Genomic DNA, 24,790 nt, shown 5'->3' on the forward strand with positions numbered 1-24,790 from the left:
TCCTTTTGATATGTGGTCTAGAAATGTAAGAAGACGGACTGTTGGACACATTTATTCTATGGCTTAATGAATAATGGGCTACCATCGGCCGAGAGCGGTATTCCTGCAAAGAGATTTATAACCAGATTGCGAATGGATCTTCATAATTCATGACAGCTTTTTTTCTGAGATTCTGGAGGCATACGTGATATGTGAGCAATAATTCAGAAAGAATTATTATTATGGTAGAACAAATCCTTTTTTCCAAACTCCTATTAACGTGCATCTACAGAGTGGCCCAATGTATCAAAAAACCACGATATAAAAATGTTTAAACCTTTTTTCCGGTACTTCTGCTGAATAGATTCCTATAATACTTAGCCCACGCGTTGAATTCCCGTGAAAATACCGCATTATGCTCATTTTAACCATCCACAACCTTTTTTCTCCGACAAAATTCGAATTTAGATTTATTTTGAGGTTATAAATCATTTTTGAGGCTTTTCTGAGTTTGTTTTATGTTATTTATCATTAAAATGTATTCTACAATTGGATTTGTTTGGAGATAAGAAATCTAGAAGGATATCAGAACTTAAATTAAAATTGACATTATTGCGAATTGAATCCAAAAAAAAGACTAAACTGTTTGTCCAAAACTGTTTTGATCTTTCTGTGTGTGTCCAGCTTTAGTCTTTTTATTCAAAGCAATAGACCGTGTAGTGTAAAATGCGCTTTACCTTCCCTTGTTCTTGTACTTCCCACCTTCCTTAAAATGACAACAAACATGCACTCAGGTAAGAATGCACGCAGCGATAAAGTTAGATGGCACATCCGGTCGCAAAAACCTATTTCCGCCCTAGGGTGTACCAAACAAAATAGATAGATATGAAAAACATGCGTTTCCCCTTTTCTATCACCGAGACATTGAAAGCCAACGAGTTCATATGGTTAGAGTAGTACCTATTTTCATTTACTCAAAATATTTAAGAAACAAAAATAAATTAATAATAAATATATAAACAGTTATTATTTATATCCTCGTAACTCACTTTTTTGCAACGGCTATTAAATATCGAGGATATTATCGATATTATTTATCGCTTATACTCAGATAATTAATAGAAATAATTGGTTATAGTATTTCATTAAATAATATAAATTTTTTCGCCACACTTTACTTATGTAAAGACTTGACTAATGTATAATATTTGTCTTCTTGAATTATTTGTATGTACTGTACTATAAAGGAGAAAAACTACTTACTTTGCCATGTAAACAGAGCAAAAACTTGAATTCAGTGTTTTCTAATAATTTCTTATCATTTTTATTGAAAATACCATCTCCAATTCTACGAACTCGTCGGCCCAAACCACCCCAAGCGTAACGAACTCGCCATATGACTTGACTTAAGGGTTCAATTAAAAATTCCGACGCAGGTGGACGGTGGCTCCAACCCCACGCAACCATACACATCTACAAGAAAGGAGGAAAAAAGCCCATTAAATACAAAAGGGGTTGGGATATTTCCCCATGCCTTTATCTACCTTCTTCCATCTAATTACAATCTATACGTACCTTGCGCGTATACCATCTGCCGTTCGTGTTTTTTGACGTTTCCTACGTGGTAGTTTAAAAGGTTTAAATGTCCAATGGATGGCAACAAAACAGGGACGGGTTGTGTGAAAATTTCACTGATGGGTTCATGGTAGAATGAACGGGGTTCCATATGATCGTCATGGTACAGTGAGCATTGTTTTGGTTTTATTGTCAACATATGGGGAACATAACTATTTTGTCTACAAAAAAGATACATGTAATTATGTTTTCGTCAGATTTTGATACTATTAAAATCTAACAAGATAGTTTTTGTCCAAAAATGCTTACTTCTGATGCCAAGGGATTTTTATTTTCCCCTTTGCTCTGATTTAGTTCAATCATCCTAAACTTCTTTCTCTTTTTGTTTCAGATACCCCTTCAACGACAAAGGCCACCTCAACCTCTTCGCCAGGATATCCAGCGGCTCCTTCACCATTCCCGAGTGCGTCTCGCCCAGAGCGAGGTGCCTGATCAGATCCCTTCTGAGGCGGGAGCCTTCTGAGCGGCTCAGTTCGGAAGACATCCTCCTGCATCCCTGGCTGGCCAAGGAGGACAGAGATTGGGTATCGAGAACCTGCGACCAAATGGTTCCTGAGTGCAGTATGTACGATGATTAGGATTTGGGCAATAATAGTTAGCGCGTAGAATGAACGAATGTCGAATTAGAGAGAAACGAAAGCCTTTAGTGATGTTAGATATTGGATGAGGCAGATTAAAACACGTCTATAGAAGTCGTTATTCAGAAATAAATTATCGTTGTTGGTTATAATTCAAAGGTGACCGTGACGCTGTTTTTTTTTCAATAGTATGGTATTTTTACCATTAGATTTTATTAATCTGCCTCGGGATTGAAAGGTTGGGTTTAATCCTGGATCATTGAAGAAAAAGACCAAGGAAGGAGCATATAAACAAAATTTTCGTGATCGCGATGGGGCTTTAATATGGCTGACTTAGATTCCGCTATAGCAGTGGTGTTTAGTTTTATTTAATTCGTGTTAAAATATAAAGTATGGAAGCGTCAATAATTTGCTGGTTTTGTTTGACATTGAGTCAATATATTTTGTAAAAAAATATTATATTTCTCATAAAAATCAATAAGTTACCAATATAATATAAAATCAATAGCTGGTAGCTCCTCTGTTTTTCTATCTCACACTCTCTTTTTTATGAATAAACACCAAAATAATTGATATTTCTAATTGAATGATCAAAATATTTTTACAGGCTTAGCTTACATTTGCCTATTTTTTTCAGTTTTTTCAGAGGTTTACTGTAAAAAATCTACAGAGAATAAAATTAATTTAAGTATTTTTTTGTACAAATTTAAAAACGTGAATTTATAAACATACATATTGTGGATAACGTAGGAGGTGGCAACATTGCATTCTCTCGAAGCACTATAAACAAATTTCCGGAAACTGAACAAGCGGCACTCAAAAGTTTATTTTCCGGAAAATGTCAAGAAAAATATAAATTTTTCAATTTTTTTTCGCAAAAAACCTCATAGGCGTGTTTCTGGGGTCGAACTATACTACACTACCAGTTAAAATACTTCCACTTATTTTTGGGACACCCTGTATAGTAGATAAATGCGAAAATGCAAGAATAAAAATATAAATTAATTTATTCTAAATGAATTTCATATAATTGATTGGTTCATTGTTATAGATTTTTTTCGAAATATAGTTTCTTTCCAAATTTGTATACTTTTTATAAAACCAATTATAAAATAAACAAGAAATAACAGGAAATAGACACAGACAAGCCGAACAAATCCACAAAAATTAAAATCAAATCAAATGTGAAGTCGATTCCGTCTGTAATGATGAATATGAAAATAGTATTAGAGTCCTTCCTTAGTCTTTTCATTCAGCGACCTGGATAAGATTGTTCCTCTTGAGATTTTAAAAAATATCCTTCAAAAGATTACAGTCTTTTCTTAGATATTCCCAAGGCTACGATATATTTCATGTTACTAATGAAATGTTAATAAAATTAGAATGGGGTCTTCATTTTATGATGTTGGTTTGTATTCTACTAAACAACTTTTTTACATAAAAAATAAATCTAATCAAATAGTTCTTTAGATAGAATGCTTAAACGTGAATGTGGATTATCAATCAAATGTTAAATAAGAGATTTTAAACCCTTTATTTTTTATTAGTAACTTTTTATCATTTTTTATCGAATTGTTTAAGGAGAAGTTTTTAAAGAAAACTGAGTATGATAATTTTGAAAAGGAATTAAAATAAAGTTGATTTAGAAATCAACAAATTATTGATGACGTTTCTTGTGCAATTTTGGTAGAATACAACCGATCATCACTAACGGAATTCAACGTGCAAAATTTTGTGCTGTGTTTTTAGATTGTAAGAATTTAGTAAAAAAAAGCTGAAGCCATATAAGTTCTAAGTTCGATTGGTTCAACTTTGTTCTCGAACCTTTACTTTTTTTGTTTTCTCTTTAATTTAATTTTTACCTATGTAAAGAGGACAGTCTTACAATTTGAGTCAAACCGAATCGAAAGACTGTCCTTTAAGAATTTAGTTCCTGTTTCCTTTTTATTTATGAAACTTATATTGTTTGAACATGGAGACACTTGATGACTTCAAAATATAAAGTATGGATTTGATAATTTCAAGATCATTAAATGAAGCATCACAGTGTACAAGACTGATTGTAAATTACTTTATTTATTATTAATTAATTGCCTGTTATAACTTTCTGCAAGTTTTTTCTTTAGTTAAATTGATTTGTTATCCATTGTTACAAGCTTTGTTATTGAGAATGTTTCGAAAATTAACTTAGATACCAAAAAAATATGATCTCACACTGTTGATGTCATTACAGTATCCATTATTTTTTTTTTCTGGAGGGTTATATATTTAAATAGATTGTTTTTCTTTTTTTACGATACATAACAATGTGAGATACATTTTTAAAGTCTTTTTAGTTTCCAAAAAAAATGTCACTTTTTATAGTACCTACAGTTCTTGTTTTCCTCTTAATATTTATAAAAAAAAATCAATTGGGCGCCAATAATATGGCAAAATCATAAATTAAATGTGATCTCGGTCAGAATTTACTGTAAATTTGACCATTAATCCACACATTATCCGTGTGCGTGTACATATAAATATAGATAAAATATTAATCTCTAATTGTTTTTTTTTGAACTGATGTATAGAGTTATTAGATAATAAAAAACAGCAGAAAAAACATGTAAATGTTATTAATGTGTCAAAATACGTGTAAATATAGCTTTTTAATTGTTAGAAGATCGTTGGTATCATGCCTGAAATGTTGTTCGTAATAAATACTATTTATATAAAAGAATATAACTGTTTTTGATTTTTTTGTTCACTCACCTGCTCTTAGTTTTAAGGCCATCCATCTTTATACTTCATTTAATTCACACATAATTACAGATAAAGATCACTTAACTATTTAATTTCGCATAAATGTTTCCCAATTTCTTAAAATTCTATGAATTTGTACACTTTTCCACAATTTCTTTTCTTGAGCCTCCGTTTTCCACTGATTTGATTCTAATGTCAAATGTTTAAGTGATCTAATTAATATTCTGTAGGAGTTACCGTTAACTGTGTCTATGGTCAGTTTTCAATTGTTTTTTCCGTTTACTCTTTGGATGGTTTTAAAAAGTTTTTAAAACAAGAATCCTTTATCTTAAAGTTTATTAATTTGTGAAAGGTAATGGTGTCGTGTTGTAAAGAAAAACTCCTTGGAATCCGTACTGTTGCTGAGCTACAAAGGTCAATGAAGTAAGTAAATAAGCTATTATACAGTTATTCATTCCGATGCAAATCACATTGTCTACCAATAGTTCATGAATATTACATATTTTCGCCTTATCAAAGAAACCGTTACCGTTTGTCAATTATAAAAATAAATTTAATTCAGCATTAAACCTGGCCTATACCAACAATTTCTTCGCTAGGTGATTGCACCTGAGAGAAAGTACTATTTACAAATATAAAAATATCTATCGCCATTCGCCAAGGAGGTACCTACTTTCTGTATTATTTTTTGCTAGATTTCATGTTGCAAAACTGGGTATACCCAAAACTGTATTCGTTTTAGAAATTTACCTACTTGTTTAAATTAAAACACTTTTAACAATCTATAGGTAGAAGTTTTAAGACTGTTCCATATTAAAAAAAAGTCTTTTGTAATCATACTTATCGATACATTCTTTCAATAATATGTAATTAAAGTTTTAATTAAAATATTGTACGCCAACATACAATAATCTATCTTGAAATGATGGAAGTGTTGCAAGAAGATATATGACATCAGAATCATGAAATTTAATTAATGCTGTATATTATTAGTTAGATAATACGTTATCAGAATATTTAGAAATTATTTGGACCGACTGCAATAGGTTTTGGTATCAGTTAGTTATCGCTAAAGAAAAATGAGCGATGCGCGAAAAAAGATATTTTGCAATCATTGTACTATGGCGTCATTTCTTCTAAATATCGTCATAAATATAATAAAAAATTGTGTGTTAACGTCATCATATAATTTTTCAAAATGTATAAGGTACATTTTGAAATTATTTTCAACAAAAAAAAACTGAAAAATAACCGTTTTTTATAAATAGGTGCTTTTGAAAACAAAAAAATGAAGCAATATCTTCTTTTTACAAAAAAGGGGCGCAAAATGAATTTAAAGTTTGAGAACCGCAGGAGATATCGACGTGTATTATTGGTTGCCTATGCAACGTTTACGTAATTTTGGCCTTGAAGTGAGTTTGACACAAAATAGTTCTGTTAAAATGACAGTAGTTCATTTGTACCACGATGGCGACTGTTTTAAATTTGAAAGAGGTTAATACAAAATTGTTTAATATTCTTTTAAAATCGGCTTTTACAAGCAGAAACTTTAGTCAACTGACCCTTAGACAAAAACCTCTTCGTCTACACACACCATTAATCTACCAGCTTCAAAAGGTAAATCTTATGTAATATGTCGTAGTTCTATCACGTACTTTTTGTGTATTTATCATCAATTTACATTGAACTTGAACTCTGAACTTGTAAACTATTTATTTTGCTTGTTTGTTTTAGTCTTCTACGGCACCTAAAGAACCAGAAAAATCACCGAAAGCAAGCGCCAACGTTCTTTCGTTAATCTTAAATAAAGCGCCTAAAAATATACCAAGAAGTCAACCTGTCAGAGGATGCTTTCACCCGGGGGCCTCGGCATTATCTCGGGATGCCTTGCCATTAGAGGGGGGCAAACCTATTACAGGCATGCAAATGATCAACGCGATGTTGCAGTATATTTGGCCAGCAGACAACAAAGAAATACGGGATAGGTTTGTAGTATATTAGCATTGTAATTTCTAAGCCATGATCTGTATTTTAATGCTTAATATAAAGCGGAAGGTAACTAGTTGATAGACAGAGACACAAAGGCATGTAAAATTGTTAGTTACTAACTAGTTTAATAACAAAACAACTTAAAACAGACTAGGGATTTAGAATGACCAGACTTCTGTAATAAAATCAAAGCATATTATTTTTTGTAGGGTAAAACTAGCCTTATCCCTATTAATTGCTGCTAAAGTAGTGAATGTGAGTGTTCCATTTATTTTTAAATATTCCATTGACTACTTGAACCTTAATGCTGGATCAGTTTTAAACATGGATACAGCCCCTCAGACAGTCGCCACTGTGGCTACAAGTTTACTGCTAGGGTGTAGGTACAATAATTATAAATTTTAAGTAGGTTATCTTCTACTTCTGACCTATTTTCTTTAGATGGTATAGCTAGAGCAGGATCCGCTGGTTTTAATGAACTGAGAAACGCTGTTTTTGCTAGAGTTGCACAACATTCCATCAGAAGAATAGCAAAAAATGTGTTTTTACATTTGCACAATTTGGATCTTTCGTTTCACCTAGGCAGACAGACTGGTAAAATTGTTTAAAAAAGTGTTTGTTGTTTAGAAAATTCGTTTTTTATAGGTGCCTTATCAAAAACGATTGATAGAGGTTCTAGAGGAATAAATTTTGTACTGACCGCAATGGTTTTCAATATAGTACCCACAATGTTTGAACTTGCTATTGTTTCGTCTATACTGGGTGTTAAATGTGGTGCAGCATTTGCAGGTAAGAATCAGTTAAAAAAAATTATACAGATTGACAGAGTGTTCCAGTTTTTCTACAAAATATACAGGCAGTAGTACCCTACATCTTAAAAAAAGTATATACAGGATGATTAAGAAATATGTTTACTTTAAAACTAAATTTGTAGTTCTTTAAATACAATGCAGTGTATTTTTTTTTGTTCAGTGGATTACCATTATATTTCCGTTACAAAATACAATAATGTCATTTAAAATTATATTTGAATCATATATCTCTGTATTTGAATAAATTGAAAATATTGAATAGGAATCCTGAGCTTTTTGTGTCATCCTATATACAGGAGTACCTATTAAAATAGTTGTTTATATTTAGGGATATCTTTGGGCTGTGTTGGTGTGTATGCTGCTTACACGTTGGGCATAACGCAGTGGCGTACGAAATTTCGAATTTTCATGAATAAAGCTGAGAACGATGCAGGAAATAAAGCTGTAGATTCTTTGATTAACTATGAGACAGTAAAGGTAGTTTTAGACAAACTGTATAACTCTATACACCTTCTATTACCTCTGTATAATTCTAGTACTTTAATAATGAAAGGTATGAAGCTGATAAATACGACGAATCTTTAAAAAAATATCAGGATGCTAGTTTAAAAACCAGTTCTAGTTTGGCAATGTTAAATTTTGGTCAGAATGCGATTTTTAGTGTTGCCTTGAGTGGTATTATGATTTTGGCTGCAAATGAAATACTTAGAGGTAAATTGCTGTAAATATATGATTAAAATATTGTTAATAATAAAATTTATACAGGAAACATGACTGTGGGAGACTTAGTAATGGTAAATGGTCTTCTCTTTCAATTGTCAATTCCTTTAGGATTTTTAGGCAGTGTCTACAGAGAAGTAAGACAGGCTCTTATTGACATGCAAACTATGTTTGCCTTAATGTCTATGGATAGTAATATTAAGGTATTCTTACCTATAATTAAATAAATAAATAATTTTAATTTTAATACTTTTTTCTTAGAACAAACCACATGCACCCTATCTGTATGTTGATTCTAAATCATCTGAAATTGTTTTTGATAATGTTAGTTTTGATTATGGTTCAAGAAAAAGTATCTTAAATGGCTTGAATCTAACTATACCGCCTGGGAAGAAGATTGCTATTGTTGGTGGTTCAGGATCGGGGTATACCATATTAAATTTTCACTGTATCATAGAATGAGAGGTTTTTTTTTAGGAAAACTACCTTGGTGAGATTGCTCTATAGATTCTTTGAGCCTACTAATGGAAGGATTTTAATAGCTGGGAATGATATTCGTAATGTCGATTTAGAAAGCCTAAGAAAATCTATTTCAATTGTTCCTCAGGATTCAGTGCTGTTTCATGATACTATTTTACATAATCTAAGATACGGAGACCTAAATGCCAGTGAAGAAGAGGTATCATCTATAGTTTCTTTCACGTAACTTTTGGTGAATTATTTAGTTTCTTTCATGTAACATTGAAGGCATGATTTTTTTTTAACCAGTTGGTATTTGGTATGCATAAAAATAAAACTGGGCTTTATTATTAATATTAATTTTAATTAAATGAAATCTTAATTGTTTGTATAATTTATATGCAAATCGTTCTTTTAAATTGTGCTAAAATGTATTTACCAAAATTGGTACTATTACAGTACATGGTACAAAGAATACAAGGTATGATATTGCGCAGGTTGGTTGCTACGTCACAGGTGATAACAGGCGCTATTGGTCAGCACGCCTCGCGCGCCAGTTCAAATCGTCAAGATATTGTTATAAACAAAGCCTACAACAAACTAAATTTCTTTGATATGAAAAACTTTTTTTTCATATCATTACTTTATAACACAAGTCATTACAAATCTAACAATAATTCTCATTAACCATTTGTAGTAACAAATGGTTGCAGTAGTAAGATATATTTAAATTATTTTTGACAAATGCATTATCGCGCAATTCTCATATATTTCCCAGTGATTCAAAATCTAAAAATGTTTCCCCAATTTAGAGTAAAAAATAATTATGTTGATTATTTAATAAATTACTTACACTTTTTTATTTCATTATTTTGCTAATTTTTGCCTATCCTGCTTTGATTAGCACTGCACACCACTGGTAACCTTCTTATTGGTACAGTAATGTTTGTCTATTAATATTATTTGTATACATTACATGAGAAGATCTATATTCGAAATTTGTTAATAATATGGCATAGGTACAAATTTCAAATTGATTTTAGGTCATTGAGGCTGCCAAAATGGCAGAAATTCACGATTCCATAATGAAGTGGCCTAATAAATACCAAACACAAGTGGGTGAACGGGGTTTGAAGCTATCAGGAGGAGAAAAACAAAGAGTAGCGATAGCCAGAGCTATTTTGAAAAATTCACCTATCTTAATTTTCGACGAGGCTACAAGCTCGTTGGATTCTATTACAGAATATGTAAATTTTGACAGATGTTCTTTACTAAAAGGTCTAATCATATATTTTTTAGAATATCCTTAAAGCTTTGCGCAATGCTACCAAAGGAAGGACTTCCATATGCATTGCTCACAGGTTGAGCACCATCATGGACTCTGACGAAATATTCGTTTTTGAGCACGGAAGAGTAAGTGAAAGGGGCACACACGACAGCCTTTTACAGAATCCAAATAGCCTGTATTACAAGTTGTGGAATACTCAAAACCACACTTATAAACCTGTCAAAGAAGAAAAGTCAAAAGAAATTTAGCTGTAAGTAAAATGGTTTATTTTTTTAAAGGAAGAGAAATGTTTGTTTTAAGTTAAAATATTTTTCAAAAATAATATGAGAATTACACCGAAAATAATTTGAAATTACGCCAAAATACAGTGTCGTTACTCTAAAAAGGTATTTCCAACAGTGCACGTATTTTCCAAAATGTGTTTTGCTGTACAGGATGTCCAAAATTCGGCGGGTCTAGGAAACTATAAGTGTTGGAAAGAGGTCAAATAATGGTAGTTTTGCAATAACTTTATTTTTTAAATACTTCATTAATTTTTATTTATTTCACAAAAATATATACATTAAAAAAAAAACATGAAATACATCATAATTTTTTTAATTTGCCATAATTTGACCTCTTTCGTATCTCTAATAGTTTCCGAGATCTCAGTTCACCCTAGGACACCCTGTATAATAACTTTAATCAAAGTTGACCTTACATTTTTCCATAATATAAGCATAATTCCTTTTCCAAATACTTTTTAAGGGATTTCATCGACTATACGTCTAATTATTTTGTTTATATATTTTTTAGTTGTATAAAACTGTAAATACAATAATAAATTACTTGTATTTATAAGTATTATTGTTCTAAAACTACTTTATCTAGGTTAGGTTTTGTTCATCACAGACACGCGCCAAATTTTAAACAAATAATTATAATTTTATTTATTATAAACATTGTAAATAAATATATATTATATATAACATTTTGTTATTCTTGTTCCATTATAATTATGTATTTTTTGAAATCGGTTAATGGGCTATGTGACCAAATATCTCTTTCATCATATTCGGTTTAGATTCTTCTAAGCTCTCGATACTATCACCGTTGTCTATTGCACGCAGTGTTGCCAACAGTTTTTTCTTATTCTCTAGATTCACCAATGGTTTCTTGTCTTGGTTGGGATTTTTCATGGAATCCTTAAAAATCACCAAACAAAAATTACTCAACATAATTCATAATTAGTACCCTTAACTATAGTACACAACTATCAAGAATGATTGAAATAGTTATATATATATATATATATATATATATATATATATATATATATATATATATATATATATATATATATATATATATATATATATCATATATATCACCAAGATGCCATCAAAAAAGTTTTAAAAATTTCAAGGATTGCTGAGTTTTTTGGAAAAAAACTATTTTTTTAAATCAATTTTATTTTTTCCTCTCGTTACCTCCTAGAAAATGAAAAAAACAAATAGCACATTCTCATAGCCACTTTATTGAGGCTATCTGATAGTATTTTTAGATTTTCTAATTAGTTTTGAAAGAACTCGGTCTCCTGAGTACAACGATATGCCACACTTAATATTTTTTTTTGTTTCGGACATTTGAACACTATTTAAACTAATTTCTAGTCCGGCTCTGTTATTTTTAAATATTTAATCTATTCATTGGAAAATCAAACGCAATAGAACAATAAAAAACGATATAAAATAAATAATAAACAATCAAATCATTTCCCTGGAAGATGGATTGGAAATGATAGAGCAGTATAATGGCCAGCGAGGTTCCTGGACATGTCGCCAAGGATTAATAAAAACATTACTTGACGTCATTTGTAAAAGTGTAATCAATACACTCAACATTTACAATAAAGAGTACAAAATGCATTCGGAAGTATAAGATCTGTTCAAAGAGCTATAAATAAAATTGAACGAAAAATAAATTTGTGCAATAGGGAGGGTGCTAACCCTTTCGTTCGAATATCTAGAGCATTAGAAACTAATTTGAAGAAGTTGATTTATTTATAATAACTACTTATAATAATTAATATTATGCATATTATTAGATCGCCCACTGAGATGTCAAATTCACAATAAAACAAGTTAAAAATAATATCTTTAAATTGCTAACCTGGATATTATTTATTTGAATCTTCCAAATGGCTCGATTTTCCTTATTCAATGTTAATTAGCGCTGATCAATATTGTTGCGATGAATATAATCAGATGAAATAATTTAAAAAACCAGAGTCGGACTTGAATTTATTTTAGATAATAATTAAATAGTTTTGTTGTTGTTAAAGTATTCAAAATAAAAAAAAGTATAAAGTGTGGCATATCATTGTACTCAGGACACCGAGTTCTTTCAAAACCTGAAATAAAAATAGAAAATGCAGGTCCGTATTTAAAAAAATTAAGTTGGCCTCTGTATCTGACAAATTATCAGCTAAATGGAAAATCTAAAAATACTATCAGATAGCCCTAATAAAGTGGTTATGAGAATATGCAATTAGTTTCTTGCTTTTCTAAACAGTAACGACAGGAAAAAATAAAATTGATTTTCAAAAAAATCTGTGTTTTCCAAAAAAATCTGTGTTTTCCAAAAAAACTCAGCAATCCTTGAAATTTTTAAAACTTTTTTGGTGGCATCTTGGTGAACATCCCAAAGCGGGCAACTTTGCTCCAATTTAACCATGTTCGTATCTTTTACGATTACCGAGATACCAATGCTCGTACCTCGAATTTGTCGCACCCTGTATAGACCAGCGGGAGAATATTAAAATATTTAAAGATAATTTTAATCTTACATTGTGCGCCAGTTGAAACTTGTATTCCTCGTTAAGTATTTCCTGGACAAACGACATATCGTCGTTCATGTCAAAAAAGGAATTTTTCAATTTGTGTTCGGCAGCCTCTGTTCTTCTCAGCGTGTCTATCAAAGAATTCGTATCTTTTTTCGACGAAAGAAGACTTTCTTTGTGCACCTCGATTACTTTGTTACAGTTTTTTACGCTAGATAAAACTTCTGAACAGTAGTTTCCCAACTTTTTGTCGAATTCTTCCTTGGAATTTTCGGTAGCTCTTTGTATAGCAGCGTCTATAAACGAAATATAATTTTTAAGTGATTCTGTTGAATTTCGTTTATTTTTTAACGGTTTCGTAGATATTCGCGGTAGTATTACATATGGCTCTTTCAACGATAAAATATCAGACAAATATCATAAGTTGCTTTGATAAAAATTTACTGTGAAAGAGCCATATGTAAAATGATACAGAGAATATCTGCAAAACCGCCAAAAAAAATTGAAATGTTTTAAATACAACAAATGTTCATTTTTTAATTCTGCATCTAACAAAAAAATAATATACCGGGTGTTCCATTAAAAAAAAATTGGCGCCGGGAGGCACGTATAGTCGCCCATACTAAAATATTTATGTTAATACTTTGATTGATTTTCTTATTACAAATTTTGTTGCAAATATTATTCCTAATCTTAGGCTACTGTAGTTATGGAGTTACGATTTTTTAAAATTTTTAACCCCCTCCTATACCCCCTTACCAACCCCCCACCCCCACCAAAAACTAATGGCCAGATTCTCGGGTGCCACAGTATTTTTGTGCCCAATTTGGTTAAAATCGGTTTAGCGGTTTTTGAGTTATCGTGTTACAGACGAACAAACAGACAGACAGACACCATGAAAATATTTTGTATTTAGGTCATTGGTGACCCAAATAACTCATTTTGAGTGAAATTAAAAAAACATTTTTTTTGCCAATCTTAATAGCAAAAAACGAAGAATTATTTTATATTTTAGAAATTTTGAAAATTCTGTATGATTTAAGATTAAGATATTTATAACAAAGTAAGTACAGACCAGCTATAGTAAATACCTAATATAGTTTTGATATCAGGGCATTTCTTGTATTTTTAATATTTTTCTTTAAAAAGCCTGAAAATATATTTTTTTCTATTTATTTATCTTTGAATATATCAAAACAAATTTAATAATACCTTAGGATAAAGGAAAGTGATCAGAAAGGAAGCTCAAAAATGCAATATTATACAGGGTGTTTCGTTAAAAAAATCATAGCCGGCAAGTATAAAGAATTTTTTTACCTAAAGATTCAGTAAGTTTTTCAAAATCTTCCTCACCCTGTTCGCAGCTACCGTTCGAACTGTTGCCATCCGTATTGTCAAGTTTGTTTCTATTCATTTTCAGTAAAGCCAGTTTAGTGTCTTTTTCCCTCTTTATTTGATGCATAATATTTGTCAGTTCATCGCCAGAAGAATTTTCGTATTCATCTTCTTTAGTGTCTTCACTAAAACTCACCTGTTTGGATTGTGCTTGCATCTCGCTTACCCGTCGTTCTTCGCTAAATAAATAATATACAGGTTGTTAATTTGTTTATTAGTCGCGGCAAGAGCTGTATGGTTGAAATATGGCAACCTCGGCCCGCTCGTCGATAGAAGACGCGACGGGACGAGTAGCAAGACCCAATAGCAAGACTTGCCAGCGCGGTATGTTTGAAATGAAGAGAGTGTTACAAAATTAAATTTAAAAATATACATACCTTATAAATTTCTCAGTAATTATTTTACTATTACGTATACTAGGAAATATTAATTCTGTGCGATTTTTTTCTTCAAAAACCTCTTTATTCACGTCTTCGCTCTTCGTTTTTTGATTTTCCACGACCATAGGTAGTTTCTCTAACTTAACAGAACTACTAGGTCGATTTTTCAGACTTGACGAAGACGTTTCCCTATCATCTGGATTATCATCCATATTTCCATTAATTTCATTATTTTTCTGCCCATCTCCTGTCAGTCTTTGCTTGATATTCTCCATGGGAGCTCTAAAACTTCCACTGTTCTTCCTGGAACCACTACTTCCAGAATCTTTCCTACCAAATGCACTTCCCAAGGGTTCTAGTTTCACTTCAGTCACGGGAGTTTGACTGATTTCTTTCAAACCGTTCAGTTTTTCGTTACTGACTTGCGCTTTCTGACATTGTAAATTCTTCAGGCTCATCAAAGACACGGAATCCCTCATGTTTCCTTTAAGGAATCTCGGGTTTCTAGGACGCACTACATTTTCTTTAGCCTAAAAATTTCATTGATTTGTAAAGATTTATACAGGGTGGTTCAGATTTTTTTGCACCGGCTTTTGAATAAAAAAATAACGGGCTGTATTCCGTTGCAAAACCAGGCGAACCAGACCGGTAAACTACGGTTCCTGAAAAACATCGGTTTGATACGGAATGGTTTGGTAAAATACTGGAAACATCAATATCATAAAACACAATCATAAAATTTATCATTTATGCATTTTTAATGTACCTATTACCTGCTTTTAGGTTTCCTTCTTCTTTTCAATGGAGATTACTATTTAAAACTACTTTACTAATAAACTGTTAAACTCGTTAGACAGCTCAAGTGAAGATTTGCAGATCTAATATTAAAATAGATCAATAATAAATAAACAAATCTAATCAATTTTTATTTTTATATTTTTATGGCTTACAAAACATTCACGATTAGTTGTTGCCTTGTTTTTCATGTTTTCTTTAAATGTTCCTGACTTTAAGAAACAATTATATGCTTGTTTTCTGTCACATAAATGACATTGATTGACAAACAAAACCAGAAAAACCAGCCTTCTCTCTTTTCACGCTGCGCGCTGGTTAATTTGGTGACAGTTACAACCGATATTTTGCAGGAACCGTGTTCCGTAATAAGAAAAATTTCAGGAAACCGATAGAAACGGAACATAAAACCATAACCAAGGTAAGCAACGGAATTCACCGTAAGTAAAAAGTCAGATTTTTGAATTTATTTATTATTTCTGATTTATTTTATAATAATTGTTTTTATGTAAAGTACTTAAATCTGGAAAAACATTGTGTCAGAATTTGAATTACAGTGAGATTATTGTGAATTTTATTAAGAGGCTTCAAAAATAGTGTTAGTTACTTGTGCAGCTTACGGTATACCGAGTGGTTTTCAAAAGTGGCTCTCCTCAAATATTATTTTTAAGTGAAAGTATCAAAAGTTGACATATGATGTGTAATTCTGTTCAGAATGTCATTTTCTATCAAAAAATATTTATCTCTCTATAGTATTAAATCTAGTTGTCACAAATGATTTTTGGCAATAAGCTTCATAAATTTTAATGCCTTGTAACGGGCAAACCATGGCTGAGAAACTTAAATGGAAATGACAGTTCATTAAAAATAGTTTTTCCTCCAAGATGCAGAGGCGCAAAATATTAAAACTGTCAATATTAACAATGCAAATGTCAATATCTGACAATAATAAAATTTGATTTTTAACTGTCACTCAGAGACGCTTTTGTTGTGATTTTACGGTTTGATTTCGTTTTGATTTGTCGAATTATTGTAAAATTAAATTCCTTCAGATTTTTTGCCAGTATTCTGTTTTAGACAATATTTTTTATCATGGAGTTTAATTGTTGTACACCTGGTTTCCGAAGGATACAATGGTAAGTAAATTAAACATATCTACTTACAGTTATAGATTTGTTAAATTAGTACTGCTAATAAATGCTACTTGCAGAGCAGTTATTTAATTTTTTTTACGGTGCATGTAAGGAATTAAGGACGCGCGTTTTATATTAGCATGATCAGCAGATGATAACATCTAATTTAATTTGTTTTTATTATTTCAGATCCCAAACGGAAACAAACTGGGAATCTTGCCTACACCAAAATTATATAGCCGTTTCCAATTCACTTCAAAGGGAGGAAAATTATGTAAAACTGCCCGCTATTTGCTGAAAACCGCCAAAGATTAAATTATAACTGTAACAACTTAATATATACTATTTCTAGTCTTTTTAATATATTTTTTAATTAATATCCGACATATAAGAACACTTTGTATGCTTTTAATACAGTTGATTTATCGTTTATAATATGTTCGACCTAATTAAAAGCACACAAAGTGTTCTTGTATGTCTAAATTTATTTTAAATTAACTAAAACAACCCCCCTTCCCCGCACCCCTCTCTTCAATTAGTATTTCTTCCTCCGTCTACCAGAGGCGCCCTTGTATAATAAAATTGAAATGTATTATAAGTTGCCTATCTATTTAATAGTATAAGTCTTTTATCTATGGGGCAAAAGGGGCAAACCAAGCACTTTGATTCGAGAGATAAATTGCATAAAAGCATATTCTGTAGATAAAAATAAGTAAAAAAGTTCGTATAAATGTATGTCCTAAAATAATGCTTAGTTTCGGAGATACAGGGTGTAGAAGTTTCAATTTTATTTCGATTTTTTTCAAAAAAAATGGTGTCTCGCAGTTTTTTGACATGAGAAATTTGATTTTGATGTTAATATGACTACTTGTATACCACTCCTATCCACTCAATATGTTTAATTTTTGTCAATAATGACATGTATTGACTATTTCCATTCTAAATATCTTGAGAATGGTTATTCGTAGCGATTTTTACTAAGAGACGTTTTTTACGTAAAAAATCACGAAAATTTATATTTTTTCATTCAGTAGTTTTATACAGGTACGGACGAGAGAAAAGTTATTACTCTTCAAATCAGTTAAAACACATGTAGGCGCCCTCTACAAATAGGAGTCATATCGACATCAAAATCAAATTTCTCATGTCAAAAATATGCCAGACACCAATTTTCATCCAAATATTGATGTTACTTCAGAAATTATTTGGAAAAAATTAAAATAAAATGAAACTTCTACTCCCTGTATCTTCGAAACACAGCATTTTAGAACATACATTTATACCAAGAACAGTTAACCTAATAGGACTGCTCATTCAGCCAAAAGTGTCCGCCAGGTGCACGCGAAAACTACTCGCTTTGTGACGTCATTGTAGCCCTTGTCATGATTATTAGTCCTTATCCGGCAACCAATAATACACACACGTGCATTATTGGTTACCGAATGCAAAACGTTCATTATTTAGTTTATTTATTTAAACACCTTATATGTATGCAAACAATAATAAAGAAAATTGGTACTTCCATATTTTGCTTTAAAATAATTAATAAACAAAATCGTGGGCACTTAGTAAGCACTTTGTCACAATCCACAACACAAAATGAACGTATTTACACACTCTATAACTCTAAAAACTTTAAAGACACCTTTTTCACATTTAGAATTGACAAAATAATTAACTCAAAATTTCTCAGCTGTTATTTTTATAAGTTTACCATAGGCAACTAAAAATACACACTATCATGACAAGGCCACGATGGCTTTGACAAGGGCTACAATGACGTCACAACTGTCAGCTGAAGCGCGGGACGTCTTATGAGGGTACGTCTTATGAGGATAAGCAATCCTATTAGTTTACCGTTCTTGCATTTATACGAACTTTTTACTTATTTTTATCTACACAATATGCCGAAGTTTTCGGAATACAGTTCGAACAACCCTGTATAATAGTTTTATGTTTACAGAATATTGAAACACCCTTATATATTTACCTCAAGTAATCCACTGAGCCTGTCAATCTCATCCAGAGCATGCAGCAACTCCCTTTGACTCTGTTTATACCGGGTCAACTCCGAGTTTAATCTCTGCCTAGATGTTTTACCTTCCAAAATTAATTTCCTATTCAACACTATCACTTGTTCCTCGCTTTTTTGCAGCCTGATCTTCATATCTTCCATTTGATCGGTTAGTTTTTCCCTTTCCACTAAATGCTTATCCCTGTTTAGTTTTTCCAAATGGGATAGCTGTTCTCTGACTCTTAGCAATTCATCTTCTCTTAGTTTCAATTGTTCTGTGAGATCTTTAACGTGTTTCTTTAAATTTTTATTTCGGTCTGACAGAACACGGATCTCTTCTTCGTGCGAGTGTAGAAGACGTGGCAAATCAGCGTTTGTATTTTCATATCTAGAAAAATAGCATTTTAAATAAAGTCGAAAAAAAACCGGTGTCATAGTTGGCTCAGAAAATATCATTAATGGTAATTTCCAGGCCAACATGACGCCGTTTTTTTTTCATTCATACGATCGATACTTTGGTACAGGATTTTTTCAAAAATTAATTTAAATACAGGATGTCCCAGAGATAAGTGCAAGTATTTAACGGGGTGGTAGATCTCGATAAAAGAAGGATATTTTCTCTTTATCGTTTTTCAAATAAGTCCAAAATAACGGAGTTATTTTACTTTGAAGATTTCCAAAAAAAAATGATTTTGTGCTAAAATTTTGAGAACCACTGGATCTTTTCTGGAATTTCTTTCTTGTAAATTTAATCTAATACCTATTAGTCTAAGATCTAGCAACGTTTTCGAGAAAGTATTTTAAGACGTCTGGCTCTTTGATATATCTTTTACTATGCTCTCTGGAACAGCATGCGGCCCGTCTGGCTGCCGATGCCCGTTGCGTTCACTACTGCGCATCGGAAGAAGATCCTACATTTTTTTATTAATTTAGTCCTATAAATTCTAGTATTAAATATAAATCGAACATGTCTCCATAGCGTAGTGCGTAGAGTTTCCGACCACGAGCTGATTATTCAGAGTTCGAATCCGGGTCAGGACAAGGACTTTTTTATTTTATTTTCGTTTATATTCTGATAGTAAAGTATTAAATAATTCTGGTAATTTAAAAAAAATAGCTATTTATGTAACTAGTACCTAAAATGATGTTTTTTAGGACGAATCATTACTGTTTGCGGACGAGGCGTTAGCCGAGTCCGAAATAGTAGATGAGTCCTAAAAAACATAATTTAGGTACGTGTTACATACACTATTTTTTGTCATACGCTTTTTACAGTTTTTTAGAACGCATATTTGCAAATTTTCCATATTTGAAATTATAATGTTTGAAAAAGTTGGCTTATAAATTCATATCTTAGTAACGAGTTTGTTTATTTCATCGCATTTTGACATGTCATTCGAAATTTGTCACAAAATCACACAAATTCATCAACAATTTTAAAATGTTCCAAAATCCCGAACATATTGCTAATAAGGCCAAAGAAATCGTGTTGGATTTACTTCCTGTGAAGTCTCGTGCCATTTACCAGAAAGAATATGATGTTTTTAATGAATGGAAAGACAAAATGGCGTATTCGTTGTAAATGAAGATGTATTGCTAAATTATTTCCACGAAAAAGTAAGTACCTAGGTACCTATTTAAAAGAGGCTTTTAAATTAAAATATTCTTAAATTACAGTCACAAACATTCAAACCATCGTCAATTTGGTCGAAATATTCCATGCTGAGAGCAGTGTTAAGTGTTAAAGAAGATATTTATATTGACAAATTTCCAAAACTTATTGCTTTTTTGAAGAGGAATTCGGTTGGTTACGAGCCTAAAAAGTCTAAGGTTTTGTCCATAAAAGAGATCGGTGATTTTTTGGCCACGGCTAGTGATGAAACTTATTTACTTACTAAGGTAAGTTTGCGATAATGATTTTTAAAATATATAGATGGTTTCTTATTCCATTGTATTTGATTTTTAAATTATTAAATACTAACAATATCAAAAGCTAAGTTATTTGGAAAAATAAAAATGAAATGAACAATTTTGTGCATTTTGAAAACTTGCATCTGCAATCGAAACGACTCCTCCATTGGCAGGTAAATTTACTTTCTGATGAGGTGGAGTAAATGCGAACGATGATGTACTTGGTAATACATCCGTGGAAGTGGTCGCGATTTTCTTTTCCCCCATTAGCAGTTTGCAAACTTTCTTCTTTTTCTCAATAGATTCTTCTATGTAACCTTCGGCCACTGTGGACGACCTAAATAATTATTGTTGTTTAGAACAAGATCGGAAAATATTAAAATTTTTACCTCCAACCTCCTAGGCGTTTCAGCGATGTAAAATCCACATCTGCATCTGCAGCAAGAGTAGCAGAACTACGTCGGAAACAATGACCTGTATATTCGTTTGGGTTCGACAACTTTAAAAATGCTGCTACAATCGATGGCATCTTCCCAAATGAATGAATGCCGACTCGTTGCACGGTGCATTTTCCTTTACGATAAGAGATGAAGACATAATCATGTGGTACATTTTTTGGCCTAAGACAAGCATATTTTCTATACAACTCAACTGGATTGACAACGTTCCCTTCGTTCACCACCGGAAACACTCTTTTGATATTAGTTTTTGTATCCGCAAGGGTAACTAAAAGGCAGCTGTTGTCTTTTTCTATGATGTCTTGCACTCGTAGAGAGTACAATTCTTCTCTTCTACAGCTCCACAAAGGCCAATGACAAGAGCTACCTAAAAATCAAATACAATGGAATAAGAAACCATCTATATATTTTAAAAATCATTATCGCAAACTTACCTTAGTAAGTAAATAAGTTTCATCACTAGCCGTGGCCAAAAATCACCGATCTCTTTTATGGACAAAACCTTAGACTTTTAGGCTCGTAACCAACCGAATTCCTCTTCAAAAAGCAATAAGTTTTGGAAATTTGTCAATATAAATATCTTCTTTAACACTTAACACTGCTCTCAGCATGGAATATTTCGACCAAATTGACGATGGTTTGAATGTTTGTGACTGTAATTTAAGAATATTTTAATTTAAAAGCCTCTTTAAATAGGTACCTAGGTACTTACTTTTTCGTGGAAATAATTTAGCAATACATCTTCATTTACAAACGAATACGCCATTTTTGTCTTTCCATTCATTAAAAACATCATATTCTTTCTGGTAAATGGCACGAGACTTCACAGGAAGTCAAATCCAACACGATTTCTTTTGGCCTTATTAGCAATATGTTCGGGATTTTGGAACATTTTAAAATTGTTGATGAATTTGTGTGATTTTGTGACAAATTTCGAATGACATGTCAAAATGCGATGAAATAAACAAACTCGTTACTAAGATATGAATTTATAAGCCAACTTTTTCAAACATTATAATTTCAAATATGGAAAATTTGCAAATATGCGTTCTAAAAACTGTAAAAAGCGTATGACAAAAAATAGTGTATGTAACACGTACCTAAATTATGTTTTTTAGGACTCATCTACTATTTCGGACTCGGCTAACGCCTCGTCCGCAAACAGTAATGATTCGTCCTAAAAAACATCATTTTAGGTACTAGTTACATAAATAGCTATTAATACTTTACTATCAGAATATAAACGAAAATAAAATAAAAAAGTCTTTGCCCTGTCCCGGATTCGAACTCTGAATCATCGGTTCTGAGACATGTTCGATTTATATTCAATACTAGAATTTAAAGGACTAATAAAAATGAAGGATCTTCTTTCAATATGCAGTACGGAACGCAACGTTTACCGGCAGCCAGACGGGCCACATGCTGTTCTAGAGAGCATAGTAAAAGAAATATCAAAGAGCCAGATGTCTTAAAATACGTGTTTTTCCGACGTTGCTAGCTCTCGTACTATATGTTGCCATATTATCAAGAAATTATGTTTTTTAACTAAAAACTAAAAAAACTTTCAAAAAATTTCGAATTTTCAAAATATTTTTTTTCGCGAAAAAAACCCCATAGGCGTGCTTTGAATAAGAAGACTAAGGAAGGAGCATATCAAAAATCTTAGGTCCACCGCGATGGGACTCAAATATGGCCGACTTAAATTCCGCTTTATCAGTGCCGTTCTAATTTTATTTAAAAAATGTAAAACTATGATGTAGGGTAGGATAGGTTACGTGGGGTAGACTCAATATTTTTTTTTATTTTACGTTGTGAATAAATGTTGGTAGTTATTAAAATTGTTATAAAAACATATTATTATAATAAAAATAGATAAGTTTTAATATTTATTTATTAACACAAACATCCGATACGCTACTGAAGCAGGTAAGTCAAATTGACGTATCTAAATTCTTTGACATCTAATCTTTGACAAGTAGTAAATAAAAGCAAAAATGCAAGAAAAAATATATAATTAGTTAATTTAAGTGAATTTCATAAATGATCGGTTTTCTACACGTATGTATATTATATAGTCACTTACTAGCGAAAAGTTGTTCCATTATTTCACTCGATTTTTGCCGAGATCTACCGCACGCTACACAACCGACTATTTTAGAGTCTTTTTCGATAAATCGCGATAGTGACACTGTTAATTTAAGTTCTGCCACAATTTCCATCTAGATTTACTACCTTTATACAACTATCAGTAGTAGAATAAATAATAAATAACATAAAATAAGCTCCGTAAAGACTGACAAATCCGTAAAATTTCAAATCAAATTCAAATGTGTCAAATGAATCGTCAAACAAAACTGTCAAGGATCCCCACCCTAGAGTCCTTTTTCCGCCCACCATGCATGAATACATGGATAGCCATTATGCTCCTTCCTTAGTCTTCTTATTCAAAGTATGCGTGTTTCTGGGGTTGAATTATACTGCCAGTTAAAATACTTGCACTTATTTCTGGGACGCCCTGTATAATAATTAAATGAAAAGTTCTCTTACTTTGATAAAGCCTTATCTTGTCTCTTTTGCAACGTTTTTAATACTTGGTTTTCTCTAGCAACCTCCTACAATAATTTATCCAAACAATTTTAAAACAAACTATTTTCAAAAACTTACAACCAGATGAAAATTCGCATCATTCAACTGACTTTGTAACTGCCTCAATTTCAGCAATTTAGCAGACATAACTCTCTGTTTCACTGGATTATTATTCGCCTTATGATATGTCGGCCTTATCGAGTAAGCTAAGGGATTCATCGGTTTTCTTTTTTTGAAAAAACAACTTGAATTTGAGGTACAAACCGTATCACATGATTTACTCCTAAAATTGTTTATTTAGATCACCTAGAAATACTTTAAATAGATGTAAATATACCTTATATCTGCTTGAATTATTGGAGACCTTTGCGCAGATACGTTACTACTACTTATTGAGGTCATCTTACATACTTTATGTTCTGAAAATGAGTTCTGACAAACTTGTATTGAGTACAAAGAGTCCTGCTTCGAAAAGGACCCTTTGTATTATTTATAAAAAATATTTGACAATTAAAAACTGCACTGCAGAAACGTCAATGAGGGTCTTTTGTGTAAAAGGTAGTTCAAGGTGTGTTGCTAGGGTAACTGATTGCTCAATAATCAATTTGAAACCTGAAAGTTATTTATGGGACGATTTTCAAAGCAGGTATTAAAATAGATACGGTATATAATAAGCTTAATAAGGGTCTTTTTGTCTTATTGTTAGAGGGGTTAATATCTGAAATAATTTTTTGAAATGAATAATAAAAATTAACAATCTATAATATCTATATACAGGAATATACGAAAACGGAAAGATGTAGAAACAAATTTTTTTATGGGTATATGTAGAGAGGCAATATGCATAATTTAAAATTATGTTCAAATTTACAGGGTGTGTCAGAGCAAAATAAAAACATTGTGTGTCAGAACTAAGATCCATTCCAAAGTTATATTTTTTCTTATGGAACACCCTGTATTTTATTTCTTTTTTAGATATACATAAAATCAACATAGGTCCGATTCTGCTTTGTTTCGTAGCTACAGGGTGTTAAAGTCTTTTAATTTATTTACAATTTTCTTCAAGTACTTTTAGTGACTCAAATGAAATTTTTTGGG

General features: G+C 31.5%; 3 protein-coding genes across 4 annotated transcripts in view; 2 read left to right on the top strand and 1 right to left on the bottom strand.

Moving 5' to 3' along the window:
- The window catches only part of LOC115886390 (tribbles homolog 2), an 80,861-nt gene extending 77,827 nt beyond the window's left edge, over window positions 1–3,034 (top strand). The window contains exon 5 of the mRNA XM_030905514.1: window positions 1,946–3,034. Coding sequence (XP_030761374.1) covers window positions 1,946–2,192 — 247 coding nt within the window. The 3' untranslated portion in view covers window positions 2,193–3,034. The remainder of the gene's footprint in view (window positions 1–1,945) is intronic.
- A 3,354-nt stretch (window positions 3,035–6,388) lies between these two features.
- LOC115886391 (ATP-binding cassette sub-family B member 7, mitochondrial-like) lies at window positions 6,389–11,170 on the top strand. Its single transcript, XM_030905515.1, has 12 exons — window positions 6,389–6,551; window positions 6,669–6,919; window positions 7,133–7,302; window positions 7,365–7,517; window positions 7,569–7,712; window positions 8,064–8,212; window positions 8,272–8,446; window positions 8,501–8,658; window positions 8,717–8,880; window positions 8,933–9,134; window positions 9,958–10,161; window positions 10,214–11,170. Exons 1-12 carry the CDS (start codon window positions 6,402–6,404, stop codon window positions 10,448–10,450), a joined length of 2,157 nt encoding a protein of 718 aa, XP_030761375.1. The 5' UTR covers window positions 6,389–6,401; the 3' UTR covers window positions 10,451–11,170.
- On the bottom strand, window positions 11,149–24,261 carry LOC115886392 (lebercilin-like protein). 2 transcript variants are annotated; one of them, XM_030905517.1, is made up of 8 exons: window positions 24,030–24,261; window positions 23,771–23,975; window positions 23,654–23,718; window positions 18,714–19,125; window positions 14,796–15,328; window positions 14,377–14,597; window positions 13,030–13,319; window positions 11,149–11,386 (listed from the first exon to the last, which is right to left on the bottom strand). In XM_030905517.1, the coding sequence occupies exons 1-8, from the start codon at window positions 24,092–24,094 to the stop codon at window positions 11,219–11,221; spliced, it is 1,959 nt and encodes a 652-aa protein (XP_030761377.1). In that variant the 5' UTR covers window positions 24,095–24,261; the 3' UTR covers window positions 11,149–11,218. The 2 variants fall into 2 exon arrangements, with proteins under 2 accessions (XP_030761377.1, XP_030761376.1); XM_030905516.1 differs by having other exon boundaries at window positions 14,341–14,597.
- Between the last annotated feature and the right edge of the window lie 529 nt (window positions 24,262–24,790).

This window comes from Sitophilus oryzae, unplaced genomic scaffold (genome assembly GCF_002938485.1).
Source record: "Sitophilus oryzae breed Bouriz unplaced genomic scaffold, Soryzae_2.0 scaffold_488_pilon_pilon, whole genome shotgun sequence".
In the NCBI taxonomy this organism is placed as follows: domain Eukaryota; kingdom Metazoa; phylum Arthropoda; class Insecta; order Coleoptera; family Curculionidae; genus Sitophilus; species Sitophilus oryzae.